Below are 25,755 nucleotides of genomic sequence, written 5' to 3'. Positions count from 1 at the left end.
GCCCTTCCATGTAAAACACTGCAGTTTGGTAGATTACATAGCTAAACACACCTCTAGTCGCTGTCCTCCTGAAAGCTACTAGAGGGGGTTTTCCAGTGAGAACCAAGTCTGTCTCTGTTCTGTGATGTTTGCGTCATTATGTGCTCACAGTGCATGTTACAATGTGAAGCATTGGATTGGACAAGAAGCCACGAAGCGAGGCCTCCAAAATGACGTTTTTCATTCTGTTCTCTGTGTTACCTCTTTTGTATATTAACTAATGAAGCATTGATATATACCATACGCCTAGCCAAACGACAACTGAGCAACTAACTGTCCTATTATGTTGGTAAAGTTAATGTGAGTATATCTTTATTTTTGCATTTTATACAAAATGCATAAAAAATATAAATCTCATCCATGCTAGTTTTTTTTTTTCGATACCTACAAAAGATTTTTGTAAAAGTAAAAAAAAAAAAAATACTACAGAATTAGAAATATGTGAATGTCGTTACACGGACAAAATGAAATAATTTCAATATGTTTATTTAAGAAAGAAATGCATATGACTGTACCATTATGTGAAAAGGCCAAGCAGACGTCTAAAAGATCAGGTGATAAAATACTTAGCTGGGAGATACAGGTTGCCTGCTGCAAAAAGACTGGTAATTTGCAGAAAAATACTTCGCTATATAAACTGTCTTTGGTCATTTGTAAGAATAAAAAAAGCACGCCCACGACCCCCCAACCTCATCCCCCCTTCCCCAATCCCCCCCCCCTTTCCTACACCCTACCTTTCCTTCCCCCCCTCATACCAGCCCTTAACTGACCAAACACGGAACGCTGTAATTGACTAGACACCTACAACTAGACCGCTCACATATGACGACCGATATACCACCCACTATCAACACTCATCGCTGACTGAAACACCCGATGAGCACCTAACCCATACTGAAATTATAAGGCACACTGATGCTCCAACCCCTCACGACAGGGCCACCTATACACTGGAAGATATTCTCAACAGCACAAACCACTCCCATAAACTCGGGACCCCTGGGCACCCACCAATTAACGTACACACTTAACGTCGACAGAGGCTTTAGGGACCTAGGGGAACAACGACAGACATATGGGACACTCAGTTGGGACAAAGTTGAACTAGTTTAAGTTATCAATCTTTAAATGGCTTACATAATTAACTACCGTAAACTACTGATGCACAACAGCTTGCAACACTTGATAACGTGGGACCTATGCGTCCCACCTTCAAAAATAACCAAAACACATACACTAACCTGCCATATCTCATGCACTATAACTGGCTTTAATATCAGACTACCAAAGCTAAGCCAAGGACAGAGAGAGGGGGGAAAAAAATAGGAAAACTCATGCGAACAACACCAGTATACAATCAGGACCCTATGAAGCTGCAGCCACCACCTGTACAGCGTGGCAATACTTAAGGCTGCAAACCTGTTGTCTCCTAAAGCCTATTTATAGCACCACCTCTAGCTGACAGGGCTATTCACTACATGACCAACTGCTAATATTTCTGTCATTGCATGAGTTGCACTTATCCCCTGAGGACCGAGTTTGTATTTTGAAACGAGGTATAGCACATGCTACCGCTGTATATGATGTTACATATGTTCCTTGCTCCTTGTAATACGGTATACTATGTCTTTGGTGCAAATACCTCAATAAAAACCTAATTGATCTACCAAATTAAAAAAAGCACGGCATTTTCAGGTTTTAAAATGACTCTCCTCTGTTCTCAGGTGGCGGTGTCTATGTTCTTCCAACCATTCCTCAATTTAGCAATCACCTTGAACGTGTTCACTTGAAGAACTACCCCAAACCTCCCTTCCAGGTCTGGAAGCTGTTCACCCTCTGGAACCACCAAGGTAAACCTCTGCAGAATCCACGAAAGGAAGAGAAAGATTTCCATTTTGGCCAAGGCTTCTCCAAGACAAACACGGATCCCAGCACCAAAAGGCATGTAACTTGGGCAGGGGGAATAAATACGATTTCCATTCTCGTCCAAGAATCGGTCTGAAAAATGTAACATCATTTATTGATGGTCTTCTAAAACGCAGTAGTCCAACACAGAAATTATAAAAACAAAATGTAAATTGAATAGCCCCCCCCCACCCTCTAATGAGAACTATTATTACTCATTATGGTCTTGATTTCATATTTTAGGATAAGCTTTTTAAATGACTAAATATTTTGAAAAAAGGTTTTAATCATTTATTTTTTATATATTGCATAAATATATTGATTTTTAATATTTGAAATTTTGTTTTTTAAATTTATCTAAATATATTAAAATCATTTGAAGAAGCTAATCCAAAATGATTAAATCGAGGCATAAATTGGCCATTACACAGTCTATGAAGGAAACTGGTGGTTGGTACTGGGATCTACAATATATACACATATTACATCCTCCATCAGTGAATGGCGGTGTGGGGGTAGTAAAAATAATAACGGCTAGATATAACTTTACTTTGTGCTACCATTTGTACATTACAGAATGGGTCATACGTAGGACAGAGTTGACGACAAATTAATCATAGATTACACATAGATCATTCAAATTAAAAAGAAATGAGTCAACGGGGCTTAGGTTAAGAGACACAGAGATATTTACTAACGTGAGAATTGACAGTGAATTCCAAATCTAAGAGCAAAAAAGCTGAAATGGAAAAATCCCTAATTACGAAGGCTGTCAGTTTTGTTACTGTGGCTTTCAATTTGAAATTCAATTTGAATTCGCACTTGAAATAACCCTGATAGAGACATGATGATATTGATATATGTTTCTGTGAAGATCTCCAGAGCTTTGATTTTAAAAGGGAGTTTATTTATATATGTAGTGATGTACTAAATATATGTTCTTGGAATACATACCTGGATTAAAGACTTCAGGGTTTTTCCATTCATTGGGGTCATGATGAAGAGACCAGAGATTTATAACCACACGAGCATCTTTTTGAATTGTGTATTCTCCAATGCTATGAATGAAGAAAATCACAGTTCACTGTCATAAACAAACCCCAATTCAGTTGTATTAAAATAAAGATTACAAAGTGACGATAGCTATTTATCCCCAATTAATCCAGCTTTGCACATACAAATCTGTATAAATCTACATAAATATTTATTGCACACAGTGGCGTACTAAGGAGGGTGTGGGGTGAGGGCGGTCTGCCCCGGGTGCCACTCACTACGGGGGTGCCATGACCAGGGTGGCCTTAGGATGTGTGAGCTGTGCGGCAGGGACAGGTTGCCATGACATTCGCGCAGCTCACACACGCAGGGACAGGCAGACGCAGAATTTTAAAACCGCCTCATCTAAAATAAACAGGGTGTGGCTAATTGGCAGCGGGGGCGGAGCCAAACCAGCAGCAGAGCGCAGAGCTAAACACTGCCTCCACCCGCTGATGTTACTGCTGCACATCAAGGGGAAGCAGGATTGGAGTCCATGCTTCCCCCAACAACTACACAGCATGGACTGAATCCACTCCTCCAGCCCAAGTGGACTGTAAGTGTGTGTGAGAGAGAGAGAGATAGTGTGTGTGTCTGTCTGCCTGCGACTGTGTATGTGTGTGTCTATCTGCCTGTGACTGTGTGTGTGTGTGTGTGTGACTGTCTGCCTGTAACTGTGTGTGACTGTCTACTCGTGACTGTCTGTGTGTGTGACTGTGTGTGTGAGTGCCATCCTGTTACTACGTGTGTGTGACTGTCTGCCTGTGATTGTGGAATGCTGCCTGTAACGGTGTGTGTGCGCGACTATCTGTCTGTAACTGTTTGTGTGACTGTCTGCCTGTAACTGTGTGCGATTGACTATGTGCCTGGGACTGGACTCTGAAGACTGTTGCTAATATTGTTGTGTAAAAAAAAATGTATTCTATTGTAAGGGGCTGAGCAGGGGCTTTAGAGCGAGAGGCAGGTTTTTGTGGGAAGGGGGGTGCAGGGGTTTGTAGAAGGGGGTGCAGGAGTTTTGTAGAACGGGGGCAGGACATGCATTTGTAGAATGGCAGGCAGGAGAGGATTTTTGTAGAAGGGAGCAGGACAGGGTTTTATCAAAATGTACACATCTGTGCAATTTAAAAACTGAAAAAATTAAAAATACTGCGGGTGTTTTTTACATTTTAAAGTGGGAGGGGCAGTGCCAACTGCTCTAGGTATGCCCCTTATTGCATATGCTCTTTATTCAGAAACTGATTGGCTTCACTAAGCTTAGTGAGTTGAAACTGTTCCCAGGTCATCTCTAAAGGGCATTTACATTTTGTTTTGATTCCAGAATATTTTTTTTATTTACGTTGGACTGGAGATGGATATCCCTACTATAGCAAGACTTGTGTTTCTCTGCGCATACGGAATTTGCTGGGGGCACAATAATGTGATGTCATCGCATACCTTAGTGATCTTCACTTGGCACTTCATGACAATGACCTAACTCACCTCGATTCTTCCATGGCGACATGCGGAATGAGCAGCGGCGACACGGGGCGAATACGTAGCACTTCAGCAATGGTGGCTTCCAAATAGTGCAACTTCCCTCTGTCACTGATCAATGGGTATCTTTCAAATCCAACCTGGGCATCAAGTTCCTCTTGGATTTTGAGTTGGACCTATAGTTTATAATAATCAAATTGTCAAAATGTAAATTCATATGCATTGATGTATCTATTAATATCTGCATTAAACACCTCATCTAGTCCATTTTTGATTTCTGTGTAGTACTATAGAAAAATGTGAGCTAAGCTAATTGAATAACACGGTTGAGAACACAAGTTAGAGAGGATGATAACGAGGAGTCTGGAATATGAAGAACTGAGCAAAAAGGAGAGGAAATTTCGACATAAATCTTGAAGCATTTTTTATAAAATCCTGCCTTCCAGTCCTCCGATATTAAGGGTTACACAGATATCTGAATCAGATAACAAGCTTTGATCTATGCCAGTAGCTTACACATTTTTATTATTTATCTTTTTAAAACCTGGATCTAAACACCAACAAATAAACAAGAAGGTAAAAGGAAAAAAGGTAGAGAGGTAAGTGAAAAAGAGGACCATGTCTCAGGGTAATCTACTACACATGTGGTGGTCCTGTGAAAAAATTAAGAATCTGTGGTTCAGAGCCTTTGCTTTAATTTCCGATCTTACAGGGACTTTAATTCTGGTAACACCAGAAAAAGGCGCTGTTCCACTTTGACTTGGTCTATCTGTCATCCTTTTTAATTTGCATTTTTATTAAAGTTTGTACATAGAATATACATCTTAGCCGTTGTATGGGGGTATAACTAAACCTAAAGATAGCTTTTTAGGTGATGGTTGGGAGCACTGAAGCTGGAGGAGCAAAGCAGAGATGCGTAAGTGTAATAAAGATGAAACAAAGATTGTGTCAGACAGTGGTGCAGCTGTGTGAGAGGCCAAGTTTGGCTATCAACAGGTGGGAATGCTATGGGTCTTATCACAAGTCTTACTACAAGTCCTGGCTGCCCGGCATGTGCCACTGCCAGTTAGCTGCTACTCTGGGTGCGCCAGTCAGTAGGCGGTTGCGGGTTGTCCCATCTAGAGCCTCTCTTCTTTCTAGGTTTTCCCTTCGTCTGGGTTTCGGTGGGCAGTGTGATTGTCATGCCCAGGCTTTGCAGAAACGAGTGGATGACAGCGTGAGTGTTTCTTTACCGCGGGGGACTATAAGCATGCCCTCTGTTCCCCATCTGTACTTGTCTCTCAGCCTTCTGGCGATGGGGGCTAGCTGCCTCGTCTCCAGCAGCACAGAGAATGGCAGGTCTCTGTAAATAGATACCGTGCAGCTGTCGTAGGTGACAGTCCCAAAGGTCCTGGAACGGTTCATAATTGCAGTTCTCACTGCTCTGTCCCTTGTGACTGCGATGGTGTCCCTAGGAGCTTCGGCTTGCACTGTGGAACACCGACGTTATCTGAGGGGGATCATTGCACCCCTTTATTCCCATGGACAACAGCGCCTCCCCCTCCACAGTCTCTGGGATTCCTCGTAGGCGGACGTTCCGGCGTCTGTGGCGGGCCTCCAGTGTAGCCACTGCACGACTTAGCTGGTGGACTTGCTGGGTGAGCCCTGCGATTTGGCTCTGTGCTGCCTGTAGCTTGCTGTCTCTGGCTGTCTCCCTCGCATCCACCACTTTGATCTTCCGGTGGATTACACCAATTTCAGCCTGGGTCTCACGCAGGTCGGCCTTCCAGACCTCTTTCAGGTTGGTCAGGAGTCTCTTGATGTCTCCTTTGGTAGGCAGAGTGGAGTCTTCATCTGACTCAAGGGACTGATACCCTCCACTGGCTCGAGGAGAGGTAAGGGATTCCTCTTCCTCGTGGGAGTCCTCCAAGGTTTCTGGGTCGACCTAGGCCTCAGGCGCCATCTTAGGCAGCGCTCGTGGCGTGTGCCTCTCGAAGGAGAGTCTGATGTCTGGCAAGCGAAAGTTTTCCCTGCGGTTCTGCTTTCTATTTTTGCGCCCCATTGTGTCCTCTGCTGGGGGCTGCGAATAGTGTGTTTTCAGATGTGAGATTTTTGTTGCTGGGGTCTGTTTATTGCGGGGTCGCATCGGAGCCCCGATGGTAGATGTCTGGTTAGGTGCTCTGCTGGCCACGCCTCCTCCATCTGTCATCGTTAAATAAAACACTGGTGTTTAACATTCTGATGGCGGTGAAATGGATCATCGCTAGACATCGAAGTATGTGGAATTTCTTGATTGGTCTAAAGTTAAAAATCAGATAGCATATCAATGCTTGATGGAAAAAAGGTTATTATAAGGTCAGATGTAAGGGATACCTCTTTTATAAGATATGGAACAAGTGGCTACTGAAACACCCAGAAAATAAAAATTATGATAATGCCCTAACAACTCTTTTTTTATGTTCTTATAATGGTTTATAGATAAGGGGAGGTCCCCATGCCAAAATGTCCCTTGGTGTCCACATGGTTGTGTATAAAGTTTGTGTGTGTATGTATACGAAAAAATCTTGCACTCCACCAAAAAATCACTGTACTGCCCGGTGCTTGTCCAGCCAGGAATACAAAAATTTGCAAAGGGTAGCACTCCAAGGACTTATATAAAATATAACTTTTATTTACCTTCCAATAAAAAAAATGAAAGGTATTGGAAGGTAAATAAAAGTTATATTTTATATAAGTCCTTGGACTGCTACCCTTTGCAAATTTTTGTATATATATTATATTATATTATATTATATTGGAATGCATTACATTGGCTATTTTAGTGTCTCAGTCAGACCTTGAATGTTTAAGAGGAGAAATTGAAAATGAGAGACTCAAAATATTGGATAATCTGTTTTGTCAGCTTATGCAGTGTTTAAGAGATCTTATCAATTTATATTTTGTTTTGTATTTTTTTATGTGAAAACAATAAAAATATTTGAAAAAAAGAGCAACATGCTCAGATGGAGTGTTATACTGCCAGGTATGAAACCTGCATTTATTAAACATATGCAAAAAATGTAGGACATCTATAGGAAGGGAGAGTGATGGAAAATAAACAGTTTTATCTATGCAATGCTTAGTGAATATTCCCCTAGACGTACAGAGCTATATATATATATATATGTTACAGGGTGTCCGTCTCATGTCCTGCTTTCTACTTCTGTAGCTAAAGTATTACTGTATACATAGCTAGAAAGATGGGATGGTCAGTAGGCCTGATTAGAATACAATACAATATTTTTCTCACGTGTGCCTGACACCAGTTTTCACACCCAGCTAAACATCCTGCACTTGGGAAAAAAAAAACATTCTTTCTAAGCACCTGCAAATTTTAATTGGGTTCCTAAATCAAAGACTGTCATATCGGTTAACAGAAGACTAACAGCAATACGTAATGTTATATAAAAAATTTTACTTTTTGCACTGAGAATCCCGTGATTGGCTGATATTGCCGTATACACCCCTAGAAAAACAGTGTGTTTTATATATATATATATATATATATATATATATATACACACACACACACACACACACACACGATGTACGACCATTAATTAAACCTTTTTGCCCATTGCCCTGGTCCTAATGTTTGTTTTTTCACAACCCATTAAATATGCGATATTCTATCTGCTGCCATTGTCATCATTACATAGCTCAACCGAAGGCAGCAAGAAATATCCATCACTGCCATTTCTCCATTATTCACCCACATGTGCCGTGTAGCGGAGTAGAGGTACGATCCAAGGTAGCTCCGCTGGTAGACAGGAACAGCAATCCAATATAGGTATCAAACGGGTAGCGTGGTTACAATCCCTTCCCTCCAAGAACTAGACGACACATAGCTTGGAGGTCAACTGTCAGCTTTATTCACACAATTTCTTTTATGGCTTTTTCCCATGCAAGGGAGGTAACTCAAAACAACCAATCACCTCACAATCACCTCCCCTCCCTCTCCTCCCCTTAGATTAGCAGGTAAATTAATTAGAGGGAACCGAGTTTTCCCCAGTTTCTGAATGACCCCTAAATACGGGGGGTACGAGGATAAACGGGGGTCCCCTGGTAGGTCTGCTCTGGGTGAGTAACATATTCAAATTTCACCCAGATCAGACCAGGGGTTCGGGAGTTACAGGTATGTAAAGATTTGACCGACTGCAGGGACACAGTAGCCGAAAACGGCTCCATAGATTCTGGCCCTGTAGTCGGTCTACTTCACTGCATAGAAAGTGCCGAACAGCTCAGCCATCCGACCCCAATCTTTGGTTCGGATGAATCCCCTAGACTGGGGAATGCAAACTACCGAACGGCGGGCCGTTCGGCAGTTTGGATCATATGATTTGGTGATCCTGGAGGTCTGAGCGGTGTCTGGGTAGTCGAGCGTCCGATTTTAGTTCCAGACGCTCGACGACCAAACACCGCTGTTCGGCAGTTAAGATGGCCGCCGCCACGTGGAGATTAGGCGAACGGCGGCCACCCACGGACCCAATAACGGTATGTGCACATGGATTCTTCTTTAACATGCTGGCATAATATACAAGATACATTGACAGGGACAAATAACATGGTAAATACGGGTTTCTGGTGGCTGCTTCTGCCACAATGCTCCCCCAGAACCAAGCCAGCATACACAGTCTGATCCCAACGGATCGGCTTGGGGATGTCTGGAGGAGTACCCACAGATCACTTGTCTAGTTCCGTTTGTCGGGATAACCCGTCAGCATTTCCATTGAGCTTCCCCGGGCGATATTGGATATTGAAATCAAAGGGCTGAAGCGCTAAGCTCCAGCGCAGCAGTCTGGCATTGTCTCCTGACACCCGGTTCAGCCAGACCAACGGGTTGTGATCTGTGAGCAGGGAAAATGTTTGTCCATACAAATAGGGCTGTAGTTTCTTGAGGGCCCACACCACGGCAAGGCATTCCTTTTCGATGGCGGCGTAGCTTACTTCTCTGGGTAAAAGTTTTCGGCTGAGGTAAGCTACGGGGTGTTCACCGCCATCGGCTCCGATCTGGCTCAGTACTGCTCCCAATCCGAACATTGAAGCGTCTGTATGGACGAGAAAGCGTTTAGTCGGATCGGGAGCAGCCAACACAGGGGCATTAACAAGGGCATTTTTTAGGAGTTGGAAGGCCTGTTCACACTCTGGGGCCCATACTACTAATTTGGGAAGGTTTTTGCGGGTTAAGTCGGTAAGGGGCTTGGCTAGGGCGCTGTAGTTAGGTACAAACTTTCGGTAATATCCTGCCGTCCCCAAAAAGGCTAGTACCTGGGTTTTAGTGCGGGGGGTTGGCCATTTAGCTACGGCCTCTATTTTGGCTGGTTCGGGTTTTTGGTGGCCGCTGCCTACTCGGTGTCCGAGGTATTGGACCTCGGCCATCCCTATATGGCATTTACTGGGCTTGAGGGTCAGTCCGGCTTCCCTGATGCGGTCTAGCACTGCTCCGATATGGTCTAAATGATCGGCCCAGGAGTAACTAAAGATGGCTATGTCGTCTAGATAGGCGCAAGCGTACTCCTGAAACCCGTCCAATAGTCGGTCCACCATCCTCTGGAAGGTGGCCGGGGCGTTCTTCATCCCAAATGGCATGACCCGGAATTGGTACAGGCCAAATGGGGTGACGAAGGCCGACTTGGGAATGGCGTCCTCGGCTAGAGGAATTTGCCAATATCCTTTACAAAGATCAATGGTGGTTAAGTATTTCCCCCTAGCCATTTTGTCTAATAGCTCGTCTATCCGGGGCATGGGATAGGCATCGGATATGGTTTTATCATTGAGCCTCCGGTAATCTACACAGAAGCGGGTAGTTCCATCCCGCTTCGGCACGAGTACTACGGGGGATGCCCAGGGGCTATCTGAATGCTCAATTACCCCTAACTGCAACATTTCCTTCAGTTCCTTGTACATGTTCCCCCTCACTGCTTCGGGAATGCGGTAGGGCGGTTGACGGAGTGGGACCGGATCTAGGGTTTCTACCCGATGGGTAGCTAACGGGGTATATCCCGGGAGGTTGGAAAAAGTGGCTCCTTTTTCCCTAATTAAACTTTGGGCCTGAGCTTTTTCCTGGGGATTCAAGCGGTCTCCTAGCTGTACGGCTGCGAGATCCTCTTGTAGCGTTTCTCGGGCCAGCATGTCAGGGAGGGGTAGGTTATCTGTGTCCTCTGCAGCCGAGGCGCAGATGGCGGATACTTCCTCTGTGCGCTCGTGGTAGGGCTTCAGCATGTTCACATGGAACATGCGTCGGTCCCCGGTCCCGGCGCAGGGGCCGATTATATAGGTGGTATCGCAGACCTGCTCTACCACCTTGAATGGGCCCCGCCAGGAAGCCTGCAGCTCGTCAGTAGGGACGGGGCGTAAGACTAGTACTTTCTGGCCGACCTGAAAGCTGCGGTCCCTGGCTCCCTTATCATACCAGTGGCGCTGGCGTGTCTGGGCCGCCTGGAGGTTGTTGCGCACAGCTCGGGTCAATTCCTCCAGGCGGTTCCGAAACTCCAACACATAGGGTACGATAGGGGTGCCGTCAATGGTCGTCCCCCCCTCCCAGTGTTCCCTTATTAGGTCTAGGGGTCCCCTTACCCTCCTTCCGAACAACAGTTCGAAGGGAGAGAACCCAGTGGACTCTTGGGGCACCTCTCGGTAGGCGAACAGGAGATGGGGTAAGAACCGCTCCCAGTTCTTCTGAGTGGCTACGAACGTGCGGATCATTTGTTTTAAGGTCCCATTAAACCGTTCGCAGAGGCCATTGGACTGGGGGTGGTATGGGGAATTAAGGATAGCTCGGACCCCGCATACTTTCCAAAGCTGTTGCGTGACCTCGGCCGTGAATTGGGTACCCTGATCTGAAATGATCTCCCGGGGGATCCCCATACGGGTAAAGATACGCATGAGGGCGTCTACTATGGTCTCTGCGTGTACATTCGTTAGGGCTACTGCTTCGGGGTATCTAGTGGCATAATCTACCACGGTCAATATGTATTTCTTACCAGACGGGCTTTTTTTGTCTCAGTGGTCCGATAATGTCTACCGCTACTCGGCTAAAGGGTTCTTCAATAATGGGCAGGGTGTGTAGTTTGGCCTTGTATCGGTCCCCCCGCTTTCCCACTCTCTGACAGGTATCGCAAGTATTACAGTATTGCTTAATATCCTGTGATATCCCTGGCCAGAAGAAGTTCTGTAGCAGCCGATGTTTGGTTCGGCTGATCCCTAGGTGTCCGGACATGGGAATGTCGTGGGCGATTCGCATTAACTCTTGTCGATACTTTCGAGGCACAATTAACTGTTTAATGGGTACAGGAATTGACCCGGCTACTACTTTTTCTACATACCGGTATAATAACCCCTTATCCCAAGCATATCTCTCCCCCTCTCTGCCAGTCTGGTCTTTATCTATCCTGTCCTTGTAAACCTGTAGGGACGGGTCCAGGGCGACCTCGCTACCAAATTCTAATGGGGCAGCCCAGGGTAATACAGTGTGATCAGGGGGGTTTGTGCTTACCTGAGCCTCAGAGTCAAGGTGGGGTGCCGTGGTGCGAGCCTGTTGGCGGGTGACGACCGGGTAAGCTTCCTGTGGAGGAGGCCGGGTAACAAACGCGGAAGTTAGCTCCCCCAAATCGTTTCCCAAAATCACATCGGCAGGTAGGTCCTGCATCATCCCCACTTCAATTTGTCCTGCCCCCGCTCCCCAGTCCAAATGTAGTTTAGCAGTGGGTACCTTGTAGATAGCTCCCCCTGCCACTCGAACTGCAATGCACTCCCCAGTGAGATGGTTCGGGGCCACTAAATGGTTCCGTACCAGAGTGATGGTGGCCCCAGAATCTCTTAACCCCTCCAGCCGCTTGCCCTCCACATGGACCACTTGTCGGTGGCCCTGGCGGTTGTCTGAGGCCGCCTGGACCGGGTTTACCTCATGGAGGGTGCCCAAGGGTTCTGCTATTTGGGTAGAGGTGAAAGGTTGAGCCCAGGGCCTGCCCTGATAGCAGTGTACCGCGGCTCGGGGGGTGGTTGGTGGTCGTTGAGGGGTCCAGGCTGGTCTGGCCCGGCTTTGGGGACAGTCTCGTTGCATGTGACCCAGCTGGTTACATGCATGGCACCGGACAGATGCCCGGTTGTTGTACCGGGGGGTTTGAGACTGGTAGGTCCCCCCTGGTCGGGGCGGATTTACTGGGGTAAGCTGGGGAACAGCTGGCGTAGATTGCACTCTACTGGAGACATGCTGTTCCCGTCGGGAGTCCTGATGCTCATCTGCTAGTTGAGCGGCCTCATGCAGAGTACGGGGCTTACGTTCTCTTACCCAGATCTGTAACTGTGGAGACAAACGTCGGTAGAACTGCTCCAGCATCATCAATTGCTTGATCTCTTGGGCCGTGACGGCTTTGGCTGCCTCAAGCCACCCGTCAGCTGCCCGTTGTAGGCGGTGTGCAAATTCTGCATGTGAGTCTTTTTCTGATTTGGGTAATTCCCGGAACTGTGTTCGGTATGCTTCAGGTGTAAGGGCATACCGTGCGAGCAAGGTTTGTTTTACCTTTTGATAGTCCCTGATATCCTCTGCCGGCATAGCTCGGTAGGCATCTGCTGCGCGGCCGGATAGGTTACCCGCTAGCACTCGTACTTGTTCTTCAGTGCTAATGGCATGTAGCTGGCACAAAAGTTCAAAGTTCTGTAAATAGCCATCAATGTCCCCCTCGGTATCATTAAATGCTTTGAATACCTGGTACGGTATTTTAGCTTTCGCTGGCGGGGTGGGGGCCGCTGTTGCGCTTCCCTGCGCTGATCGCTGCATAAAGAGAGCCTGTACATCGTTGTACACCTGGTCTGCTTTCTGTGCTGCCATGGCTGGTGAGAATAGAGCCATCCTGGCCCTATATTCTCTGGTAAACTCAGTTTCTTCCCCCTCCCTTGGGGGTGCTGCAGCAGCTGCGACTCTGTCTCCTTCCATGAGTTCTGCGATTAGGATAGCCTTTGTTTTGTTGCTTGCTATCCTCCCTCTCGCTTCCAGTAACTCTTTTAGCGTGTCCCGTTTCAAGAGGGTATAATCTGTTTCCATTCAGTCCTTTTTAATTCCTGCTGAATGCCTCTTGCTGTGTAGTACGATCCCGTCGCTTGCCACCAATTGTAGCGGAGTAGAGGTACGATCCAAGGTAGCTCCGCTGGTAGACAGGAACAGCAATCCAATATAGGTATCAAACGGGTAGCGTGGTTACAATCCCTTCCCTCCAAGAACTAGACGACACATAGCTTGGAGGTCAACTGTCAGCTTTATTCACACAATTTCTTTTATGGCTTTTTCCCATGCAAGGGAGGTAACTCAAAACAACCAATCACCTCACAATCACCTCCCCTCCCTCTCCTCCCCTTAGATTAGCAGGTAAATTAATTAGAGGGAACCGAGTTTTCCCCAGTTTCTGAATGACCCCTAAATACGGGGGGTACGAGGATAAACGGGGGTCCCCTGGTAGGTCTGCTCTGGGTGAGTAACATATTCAAATTTCACCCAGATCAGACCAGGGGTTCGGGAGTTACAGGTATGTAAAGATTTGACCGACTGCAGGGACACAGTAGCCGAAAACGGCTCCATAGATTCTGGCCCTGTAGTCGGTCTACTTCACTGCATAGAAAGTGCCGAACAGCTCAGCCATCCGACCCCAATCTTTGGTTCGGATGAATCCCCTAGACTGGGGAATGCAAACTACCGAACGGCGGGCCGTTCGGCAGTTTGGATCATATGATTTGGTGATCCTGGAGGTCTGAGCGGTGTCTGGGTAGTCGAGCGTCCGATTTTAGTTCCAGACGCTCGACGACCAAACACCGCTGTTCGGCAGTTAAGATGGCCGCCGCCACGTGGAGATTAGGCGAACGGCGGCCACCCACGGACCCAATAACGGTATGTGCACATGGATTCTTCTTTAACATGCTGGCATAATATACAAGATACATTGACAGGGACAAATAACATGGTAAATACGGGTTTCTGGTGGCTGCTTCTGCCACATGCCGTGATACAGAATAACTGAATGACTTACCTCTGGATAGTGTAATAAATAAGCCACTGCCCACTTCAATACAGTTGAAGTGGTTTCCACTCCTGCTCCAAATATATCCCCGACCGTCATAAGCAGGTGATCCTCGGTGAGCCCCACATCCTGGGAAATATTGCTGTTGTTGTTTTCCACGCTAAGCTTTGCTTTCAGAAGAGCATCTGTCAAGTCTTTTATTGCCTCGCTACAAAATGCCTCCTGTGCATAAAATGTGACAGGTCAGGGTAATACAGAATCTAGAATCAATATTAAAAACATTCTCAGGCCAACATTAGAGATCTGTACTCCCTTCTAAATATGGATAATTTCATATAATAAATAGTTGGACACCCTGAAACAAAGCTTACACAGTAGGGTGACCAGTTATGGGGTCACTGGTACATGTTCATTATTCTTTGCATTTTTATAAGACTCAAGATGATGTCTTTTTGGATGGGGTATCCATGGGATGAGGGTAGATAAGTTTACCCGACTCTCTCCTTGGTATCCCCATCATCCACTTCAGCTTGATCTTTATCAGCCAGGTGTTTCTCCAATGGTTTTCTCTTGTTTACGCATGAAATTAAAAAATGTAGGTCTGCAGGGATGTCGAATCCTCCTTTTCTATCAAGTTATAAAATTTGTAAGCTCCCGACTGATTCCTCTTCTGCAACTGCCATTAGTCTAATACTATCCTTAACTTTTTGTGTCATTTTACCCCACTCCCTCTAGCATGTAAGCTCATCCAGAAGGGCCCTCAACCTCTCTGTTCCTGTGTGTCCAACTTGTCTGGTTACAACTACAGGTCTGTTCGTCCACCCATTGTAAAGCGCTGCGGAATTTGATGGCACTATATAAATATCATAATAATAATAATAATAATGTTATTGTTTTTTATTTTTGATTCTTACATTTTGCAACTTAAACTAGGGTCACCTACTGGATGTGTGCTGCCTGGGGCAAAATAATCTTGCAGAGCTAAGTTTTATCCCAGACCATTCCTCCCCCCCTCCCCCTCCCTTTTTTAGGACGCCCAGATCGCAGCTAGGCAGGAACAGAATAGTCATACTGCACACAAATCTCTAACTGGTCTCTTGCGACATCAGTCATACCAGAAACACAAAATCCAAATATTCTGCTTCCTGTGTGATTTGGGTTTAACTGGTGAAAGAGCTAAGTGCAGCACAACCCGCTAACTGCTCACACATCTGTAACAATTCCTTGCGATTTGTGGTTGAGGAAGGGGATGGAATTCAAAGATCCAAATTCAAAGATAATTGGAATCAAAACAGTGCTATTATTGCTTAAATGAACACTATAGAGTCAGGGACACAAACATGTATTCCTGCCCTATAGTGTTAAAACCACAATCTAGCCCACTGGTCCCCCTTGCCTCCCTAAATATAGAAAATCTTACTTGTATTCAAGTCTAGAGCTGATGCCTCTCCTTTGAACTGCATCTGACCTCTGACATCATCAGAAGTGGTGGTCTGAGCCAATCACAGTGCTTCCCCATAGGATTGGCTAAAACTGTCAAGGAGGCAGATCAGGGGCAGAGACAATCAGCATCTCCTCATAGAGATGAATTGAATCAATGAATCTCTATAAGGAAAGTTCAGTGTCTGCATGCAAAGGGAGGAGACACTGAGTGGCAGTATTGTCTGTGTGCAGTTCTACCCCAGGAAGCACCTCTAGCCGCCATCTGAGGAGTGGCCAGTGGAGTTATCACTAGGCTGTAATGTAAACACTGCATTTTCTCTGAAAAAAACAGCATTTTTTCTGGTTCTGGTGAAGTTAATGATTCTACTCACCAGAACAAATTCAATAAGCTGTAGTTGTTCTGGTGACTATAGTGTCCCTTTAAATGTGTTAATGGGTTAACCATTCTAGCCAATACATGTGAATTTATCAGTTTAATAGCTTAAATTCAAATACTTACTTCATGTTCCTTCAATTTCTGTTCCAGAAGCTTATCTCGCTTTGCCACAGAGTTCTTCAATAAACTCAGATCTTGGTTTGGAAATATCTGCAATTTAAAATAAAGAACAGAAATAACAATAAGCAAATCACTTAGTCTCTCTCTCTCTCAATGCAATCTGACGTGATAAATTAACTACATTTAATAGCCTTTTTTCCTACCTGTAGCCAAGGAAAGATATCCACTAAGCTATCTTTGGCAACTGTGTCCACTATGCCTTTACTATAACTCAACATTTGCTGAAACTCTGTATCTCCTCTGTTGTATCTGGTATTGAAACATAGTGCGCAAACCACGTTGGTTACAGCCCGGGTCAGTTCTGGTGCCATGTCCAATGGATTGCTTTGGAAACCGATGAGCGTTTGGCACAGTGATGAAGCCTCACGAGAAACTGTAAAACACAAAGGGTAACGAATAAAATATGTTGATTCTTGGTAAATAGCATCCACGTGGTTTATTCACAGACATGCAACGTACCAGCAGTTGGGGGGTAATGAGTTATAAAGCTGCTCAACATAGCAAAATGGTGGTGCTTGGCAGTATATTTATCCCTTTAAGACAAAATTCAACTACTCCCAATTTTAGGTATAGTTCACCCAATTTTTGTCACTGCCTGGCTGTTTCTGTGCACGGCCTATTTTCCACCAATGGCACATCCAATTGGCACACCAACATAACTTTTTTAACCCCTTAAGGACACATGACATGTGTGACATGTCATGGTTCCCTTTTATTCCAGAAGTTTGGTCCTTAAGGGGTTAATTAGTATATTTTATAAAATTGAGGGTGATTACGAACTCAGGTTCTCTTTCTTTTTAGGAGTAGCAGTGATCTAAACACAGCTTTGCTATACATAAAATCAATTTATGAAGACTAGTTTTCACATTTGTCTTTTGTTTTATCCCCCCTCATGTTCTTGTTGTCTTTTAATTAGTGTTGTATGTATTGCTATTTCTATGATTATGACAAAGTAACAAGGTCTCATGCATTATGGTTAACTAATGCAATTTTCTAGCGTAGGTAGTAAACAGGACCACATGCTTCTAAATGTCTGATGCAGTTTTGTACAGGAATACACATTTGTTTTCATGGCACTATAGTTTCCCTTTGAATATGTCTCATGAGTTGGAGATTTGCATTGACCACTAAAACACAGTTTTCCTTGGATTTATTTGACATTTTCCTAAAAATTATGTATCTGACATTAGCTTGGTGACCTATCTTTCAACTGTAAAAAATAGTCTAGGAACTCATTCTTCCAATGTATTCCAGTATGTATTTACAAAGGACTCAAAATTTCCAGTCATCACTAGACGAGTAAAAAATCTAGCCCATCAGCGTAGAAATTGGCCACGGACCCTAGGCTTGCAGTGGTTTGTGACTTTGAAGCCTTGGCTAGTAGCATACTATTTTAAGCCTTGTACTAATTACTTAAAACACTGAGATTAGAGATGTTTGTCTAATGGAATATCCATTGCATTGAGGAGAGCATTGCACCTACAGCAATCCAACGATTGTGATCAGTTTCAGAGCTTTACTAATTAGAAATGGCTGGCACAATTAATGAAGACCCCATAAAATAGCTTAGGTACCCCATTTTCCTTCTCAGTCCAATGGTTTACGTCAAAAAAATATTCTTAAATGTATTTGTAAGACTCAAACAAGCCTGGCTTTATTTAGACTGAATGATGATCCATTCATTGTGCTTGCTCTGAGTATGGGTAATGGTTTTTGTTTCACCTCAAACCCTACAGCTTTCGTTAGAAGAATCTGATAGAACTTTTAATATATATATAATGAGTTGCCATTCAGTCTCAGAACAAACAATGGGTTTTGTTGTAAAGTTGGTCTAAGGCAGTGATGGCGAACCTTTTTGAGCCAGAGTGCCCAAACCGCAACTTTTTTTTCCTCAAAGTGCCAACACGGCAATTAAACCTGAATACTAAGGTTTCAGTTGTCTGAACTAATTAACAACTTTTGTTTTAAAAGAATAACACAACAGAGAGTTCAATGATACAATATTTAAATAATGATATAAATAGATAAAATGAAGCTTATATTTATTAGTATCTTCAACAAATGGAATACATACACACACACACACACAGTCTGCTGAACACACACACAGTCCGCTGAATACACACACAGTCCGCTGAATACACACACAGTCCCATGAATACACACACAGTCCACTGAATACACACACACACAGTCCAATGAATACACACACTGCCGAAGACACACACAGACTGCTGAATACAAGCACACGCACACACAGACTGCTGAATACATACACACGCACACACAGACTGCTGAATACACGCACACATACTGCATTGAGGGGTGTAGTGTATGTGTGTCTGTGTGAGGGGTGCTGTGTGTGTGTGTGAGGGGTGCTGTGTGGGAAGGTAGGAGTGCTGTGCTGTGTTGGAAGGTAGGAGTGCTGTGCTGTGTTGGAAGGTAGGGGTGCTGTACTGTGTGGGGGTAGGGGTGCTGTGCTATGTGGGGGGTAGGGGTGCTGGGCGGGGGTAGGGGTGTTGGGTGCTTTGTGTGTGTTGGGGTAGGAATGCTGTGTGGGGTGGTAGGGGTGCTGTGTGTGGGGGTATCGGTGCTGTGAGTGTGGGGGGTGGTAGGGGTGCTGTTTGTGTGGGGGTGGTGGTAGGGGTGCTGTTTGTGTGGGGGTGGTGGTAGGGGTGCTGTGTGTGTGGGAGGGAGTAGGGGTACTGTGTGTGTGTGTGGGGGAGGTAGGGGTGCTGTGTGTGTGGGGGAGGTAGAGGTGCTGTGTGTGTAGGGGAGGTAGGGGTGCTGTGTGTGTAGGGGAGGTAGGGGTGCTGTGTGTGTAGGGGAGGTAGGGGTGCTGTGTGTGTAGGGGAGGTAGGGGTGCTGTGTGTGTGGGGGGAGGTAGGGGTGCTGTGTGTGTGGGGGGAGGTAGGGGTGCTGTGTGTGTGGGGGGGGAGGTAGTGGTGCTGTGTGTGGGGGGGGATAGGAATGCTGTGTGTGTGGGGGGATAGGAATGATGTGTGTGTGGGGGGATAGGTGTGCTGGTTGTGGGGGGTAGGGGAGCTGTGAGGGGATAGGGGTGCTGGGTGTGTGGGGGGTAGGGGTGCTGGGTGTGTGTGGGGGGTAAGGGTGCTGGGTGTGGGGGGAGGGGTGCGGTTTGGGGGGAGGGGGTGGTAAAAAAAAAAAAGTATGCTAAATCTTGGTGGTCCGGTGGTGGTAAGGATTGTAGGGAGCAGCTCCTCCTGTGCACTGCTGTGTGGAGCGTTGCCATGGTAACGCGCGGCAACGCTTCACACAGCTTGCTCGTGGGAGGACAGGGGAGCTGCTTCACAGATCCCTCCCCCTGCCTCCCAACACGGAAACAGAGTAGGCGCCTGCCTTTTTGGGCAGGCAGGTGCCTTCACTGCATTGATGGCAAACCTATGGCCGCGTGCCCACAGAGAGGGCGCGGCGTGCCACCTGTGGCACGCGTGCCATAGGTTCGCCATCACTGGTCTAAGGCAAAGGAAAGGTTTTTTTACTGTAAGAACAATCAGGATGTGGAATTCTCTGCCTGAAGAAGTGGTTTATCAGAGTCCATACAGATGTTTAAACAGCAACTAGATGCATACTTGCAAAAACAGAATATTAAATTATATAATTTCTCAATGTAGGGTAATAGCTTCTTGATCCAAGGATAAATCTGACTGCCATTCTGGGGACAAGAAGGAATTTTTTTCCTAATTTGTTGCAAAATTGGAAGTGCTACAAACTAGGGTTTTTGCCTTCTTTTGGATCAACAGCAAAAAACAAATGTGAGGAAGGCTGAATTTGATGGACGCAAGTCTCTTTTCAGTTATGTAACTATGTAATTTACTCAGTCATGACATTTTCATGCTATTCTCGGACAGAAGGTTTTCGTTCCTATCACTCTCTGTGGTGATATACTCAATATATTATTATATAATTAGTCCTGAGTGTAATAGTAAGATATGTAATTAGTAAAATGAAGGGAGAAATGCAACTGTTAATAATTATTACTTTTTTCTATTTAACATAATGAGCCAACTTGTGAGATATTAGTAAACTTCATACATATATTTCACCCATATATTTTTTATATATATATATATATATATATATATAAAAAATTTTTATTGTGGGTGCTTTGTACTTCCTCAATATGAATGACTTTTGTAGTATGTAGAATTAATAGAATAAAATCTGCTAACAATGTATTAAATAATAAATTAAATGCACTAGAACAACAGAATGTGTTTTTTTTTTTTTCAATTTAATAGAGAAACTGGCACGTATTTTGGTAAATACTACCAGCTGTGACCATATTGCAATTCTTATACTTAAATTTGGGCTAAATACACCCAAGATGTGCTGATACAAGCAAGGCAAATTCACTTCACATTGTTTACACACTACATAGAAGTTTCAATAAATGCCACTAGATGTCACTAGAGAAGCATGCTGATATTTACTTCCACTATAACCACCACCAGAGCTGTAATATCTGGAAGGGACATTTACCATCACACCAGCAAAATATAGATCTTTTATTACTTTGAGGGAATTTAAATATGATACTTCTTATACCACATACATCATTAAAGTGTACCTTTCATCAAATCTGTCATGGTGGTAAATTGAAGAGCATAATATTTTATCTTGAACATTTGTGCTAGCCAAAGTGATAGCTATTCGGAAATAGACAAAGACACGGTGTCTAACATTTAACCAGAAACTTGATATTGTGAGACGCGGAGATCTAAATATGGCAGTAAAGGGATACACACATACAAAATGAGCAAAGAGGCGAGGCATCACCAAATTTCCTAAATTCATTCTTTTTTAAAAAATAATCTCTCTTTTTTAGTGCATTATACATTAAATAAAAAGGCAAAAAAACAAGTGTAACCAATTACAGGTTACCTGGTTTTATTTATTTTTTATTTACTTGATAGGCCAGGGTACCATGATATACCAAGAGCATAACTGACATGAACGTGACCACTAGCATGTGCAAATGTACAGTACTTTGGTAGAAATGTCTGTGAACACATAGATTCATGGAACACTTTCTAAACAGATGCATGAGTGCGCATGAGCATGCACACAGCATCGTGGGAAGATGTCAATACCTGGATCTGCGTAGATGTTGGTGGATTTTATACTTATCTCTCTTTACGTGAACCAGTCAAGTATGGGTGCCTCTTGAAGATATTTCAGAACGTGGGATATCCTGTCCATTTAATGACAGCAGGGCTATATTGAACTGGATTTTTGTTTTTTAAGAGAGACATTCCGTGCTTGTGTGGATCATATCGTGGAGACGTGATATAATATAATTAGTGATGATGGGGTTAAATCAGTAACTAATGTTCATCCCACTGTACTTCCCATTAACCCCAGAAGGTGGCCCTGTTCCCTTTTTCGACCCACAGGGTTAATAATGTTACCTACTCTACAAATTATGAGTTTAAATACATGTCTGGAGTGATCACGATGCAGGATGTGAGAAGGGTGGTTGGTTAGTGTAACTAAAACATGGTAATTTAATTATTGGTATATGTGACTTCAGAAACTCAAGCAAAGATAGAGTACTGAATATCACAGTCAACTATCACATGGGCAAATGACTGGAGAAAAAAAAAAAGAACTCATGATGTTATTTTGAAATCATTAAAAATCATCAAAAAAAATCTAATAAGTTGGTGAAGAGAAATCTAAAGGTTATTAGGAACCAGCGCACCATCGAGAAGATAAAGGATGGAGTATGGTGACAATCTAACTATCTGTCGGTCTGTCCAGTGTTGGGTGCGAGAAAGGACAATGGAAAAGTAGGCAAGAAATTGCTATGGAGAATGTTCATGAGTGGGACCTACAGGAATCTCTCAAGGTGTGAATAGACAGGGTAGAATATCAGATGGTACTTCCCTGATATGAGCTTAACCTCTATGTATTTAGCTGCAATACTTTGAGAGAAGTAGGACATATGGGCTTACTGATTTCCTCGATAGCGATGGTCCCTTCTCCGAACATGTTGACAGCTGAATGTACTATCTTGCGGTGAAATTTCCAGCTTGGGCTGTAGTCTGCAAAGGCAATGTCTTTTCCGTTCCTTGATAAAATATTAGTTGTTACCTTTAAAACATAATAAATATAGGTGTTATTTGGGTGTTGCATCAACTTTAATTATGTTTTTCATTGAATTTGTTTTTTAAAAAACAATTATTTGTATTAAACAGAAAAAGGAACTATACTGACTACTGTCCACAAAATCTTGTAATGATCACATAACGCAACATTTTGGGAGAATTACTTTACAAGGGATAAAACGGCTTGTGAACAGTTTCTCAGAAGAGTTGATATCAGCTCGGTGGACAGAAACATACATTCATTGGCTACCAAAAATATGAGCAAAATTGTGAATAGCCCTGGTAATACATTTTATGGAGATGGTCCATCCTGTATCCAAGCTCAAATTCCATGCAATCCATGTGCCCGAACAAATTTTACCAGTATTGAAACTCTTAAATAGAGTGAGTTCCCATGATGGGGTTGCAATAATTTTGGTGTATTCCTCCTACTCTTGATATTGTTTATACTTTATTTCATCTCTTGACTATGCCTGTGTAATTGAAACAGCTTTTTCTGTGATCTTTGGGATAATTTTTACTATTTTAAAGCCTGGATTTAAAGACTGTTCTTTGGAGATAGAGCTACATCGCAATTATCTTTCTTGTAGAAACCAGCTGAAGATGAATCATAGGGATCTGCAGGAAGCCACAGTAATTGTGATGTTTTTAAAATGGCATTATCACCGTCTGGGGACTTTGCAGAATTCACAAAGACCCCTGATGGGTCTGGAGGGCGGGGGGTGGGGACAGGTAAAGTGAGTTCTACTTGAACGTGTCCTCTAGTGGCGCAGCCATCTTTCTCTGACGTCCTGCTCAAACAAGCTTACAGTCTAGAGGAGGTGATATCAAGGAGCATCCCACATATTCAGCCCAAAGCAAATAGTAGTTTTCAATTTCTCCATCGCATGCAAAAAGAGCTATGCTAAATGCTGAAAATGGCTCTGCATCTGGTTTTGAGCTGCTCAGGACTTGTGCATGACATCAGCATTAGTGAACATACACTATCTCTGAATTTTCTGCACAGCTTTAGATTGGGAAAAATGGTGGTTTGGATCAAAAGTCACTTGCATTAAGTAGATCTTGTGGAGTAAGGATAAACCAAGATTCTCAATGAAACAATGCATTTATACACTGCTAACTACTGTATAAAATGCACTGCAAAATAATGCACAGAGAGACTGTAATCTATGCATTATTTTATTTAAATAATATGTGTATGCCAGTTTCTCTGTATCAATTGCCAATTAGTACATTTTTCAGATAATAACAGGTTTATGATTTAACACATTTCATAGTTTTCAGGACCACTATAGGCACCCAGACCACTTCAGCTCAATGAAGTGGTCTGGGTGCCAGGTCCATCTAGGGTTACCCTGCAGCTGTAAACATAGCAGTTTCATAGAAACTGCTATGTTTACATTAGGGTTAATCCAGCCTCTAGTGGCTGTCTCACTGTGATTTTCACAGTGAGAAGACGCTCTTGCCGCGCATGCGCATTCGGCGGATGACGTCGGAAGAGGGTGGAGAATCCCCAGCACCAAGAAAGCCCGGCGCTGGAGAAAGGTAAGAATTTAACCCCTTCCTCCCCCTTCAGCCCGGCGGGAGTGGGACCCAGCGGGTGGGGGGGGGGGGGGGGGGGACCCTACAGAGCCAGGAAAATTAGTTTGTTTTCCTGGCACTGTAGTGGTCTTTTAGGTCTAACTTAGCTCTTAACACGAACTCCAGATTTTTTCCTATACAAGAAACTGCTGTCACTTCATGCCACTATTTGAGTATTTCATTGAGATAAAATCTTTATGAAATATTAATGTTCTCTGCGTTGGAATTTTATTGAAATTTCAATGCAACCAAGCGATATCTTAAGACAAATTAGAGACTACTTTGTGTTATGTGGAAAGCCTACGCTGGCGAAAGGAGGAGCTTTGCCCTCACCTGTTGATTGCCACATCTGTCACCAGAGACGCCTATGGAAAACGGGTATCTTCTCATGCATCTATTCTCTAAGACAGATCTTGCAGAATCCTTTATATATTTCTGTATTGTACTCATGCGCATGCACACGACTGCAACAGTTAAACAGCTCCTGGTAGATGAAGAGCCAAGAGCTGGAGATACAAGTTGGAGGTGCCCGTGGAGGAGAGCTTCAGATCCCTATAACTCCCTTCAGCTTCACCTGTGGTCTGCTGAACAAAGAGTGGGGATGTGACCTTCTGGGGGTCTTTGAAACAATTGCAAAGACCCCACCCAAAGTTTCAAAACTGTTCTTGCATTTTTTTGCGGTTTGTTTCAATAATTGAAAAAACATAACCATTCTAATTTAATTTGTTTTTAAAATATTACTACAGTATTTATTAAATAAACATCAGGGGATTTATTCCCTAAATTTGAATTTATGGCTCAAATGTGGAATATTCTAAAATTCAGCTATTATTCTGATCTAGTGAATACACTCTCAGATTTAACAAGCAAGATCTGCTGCATTTATATAGAAACATATTTCTCCAACTTACTGTACGTGGCCTCCCAGCAAACGTTTTCCCTTTCTTCAACAAGACCTCCTTGGCATGCTGGTGGTTGTTGACAATGACAACGTAATGGGAGCCCATATTAAATGAGTAGAGACTCCCATACTTTTTCTGTAAATTGCAGAAATGGATGTGTGGAAGAAGGTGATGACCAAGGTGAAGTAAACTCCCAATCACAGGTAATGATGGTAAGCTCTTTGGGTACTTTACATCCTTGTGGTTTTTCCTTGTCAACAACGAAAAAGAAGTAATAATTAGCCCCAGTGCTAGAATCAATCCTGCAACTAGCAAGGCAAGCATACTGGTAGCTGCTTTACCTTGAAATGGTAATCTCAGTTTACATTCCAAATAAATAATGCGGAGTCCAAACTAGCAGCCAATCAGAGGGGACCAACGGAATAAAAATTGTTAACCCTTGTGTGGACAAGAAACCAGTATTCAATTAGGATTAGAATTTCATGACGTCTACTTATATAATTAATGTATCTTGTACTCTTCAGGATACAACTTCAGAAATAAAAGGGAATGATGACTGATAATTTGCTGTGCTTAAACAAACCCATCCTGCATAACAGCATTTACAATTACTGATCGTATTTGGGACTGTTCTGCTGAATCTGGGACTGATGAGAGACATTATG

General features: G+C 43.8%; 1 protein-coding gene across 1 annotated transcript; it reads right to left on the bottom strand.

The window, feature by feature from the left end:
• Positions 1-1,449: 1,449 nt before the first annotated feature.
• Positions 1,450-25,420, bottom strand: LOC134575868 (steroid 17-alpha-hydroxylase/17,20 lyase). The gene is made up of 8 exons (XM_063435308.1): positions 25,100-25,420; positions 22,455-22,593; positions 16,620-16,849; positions 16,420-16,506; positions 14,487-14,699; positions 4,456-4,625; positions 2,899-3,002; positions 1,450-2,037 (listed from the first exon to the last, which is right to left on the bottom strand). The coding sequence occupies exons 1-8, from the start codon at positions 25,412-25,414 to the stop codon at positions 1,760-1,762; spliced, it is 1,536 nt and encodes a 511-aa protein (XP_063291378.1). The 5' UTR covers positions 25,415-25,420; the 3' UTR covers positions 1,450-1,759.
• Between the last annotated feature and the right edge of the window lie 335 nt (positions 25,421-25,755).

The sequence above is a fragment of the Pelobates fuscus genome, chromosome 10 (assembly GCF_036172605.1).
Source record: "Pelobates fuscus isolate aPelFus1 chromosome 10, aPelFus1.pri, whole genome shotgun sequence".
Classification (NCBI taxonomy): Eukaryota; Metazoa; Chordata; class Amphibia; order Anura; family Pelobatidae; genus Pelobates; species Pelobates fuscus.
The sequence above is the reverse complement of the archived record's forward strand: the minus strand, read 5'-3'. Positions and strand labels throughout refer to the sequence as shown.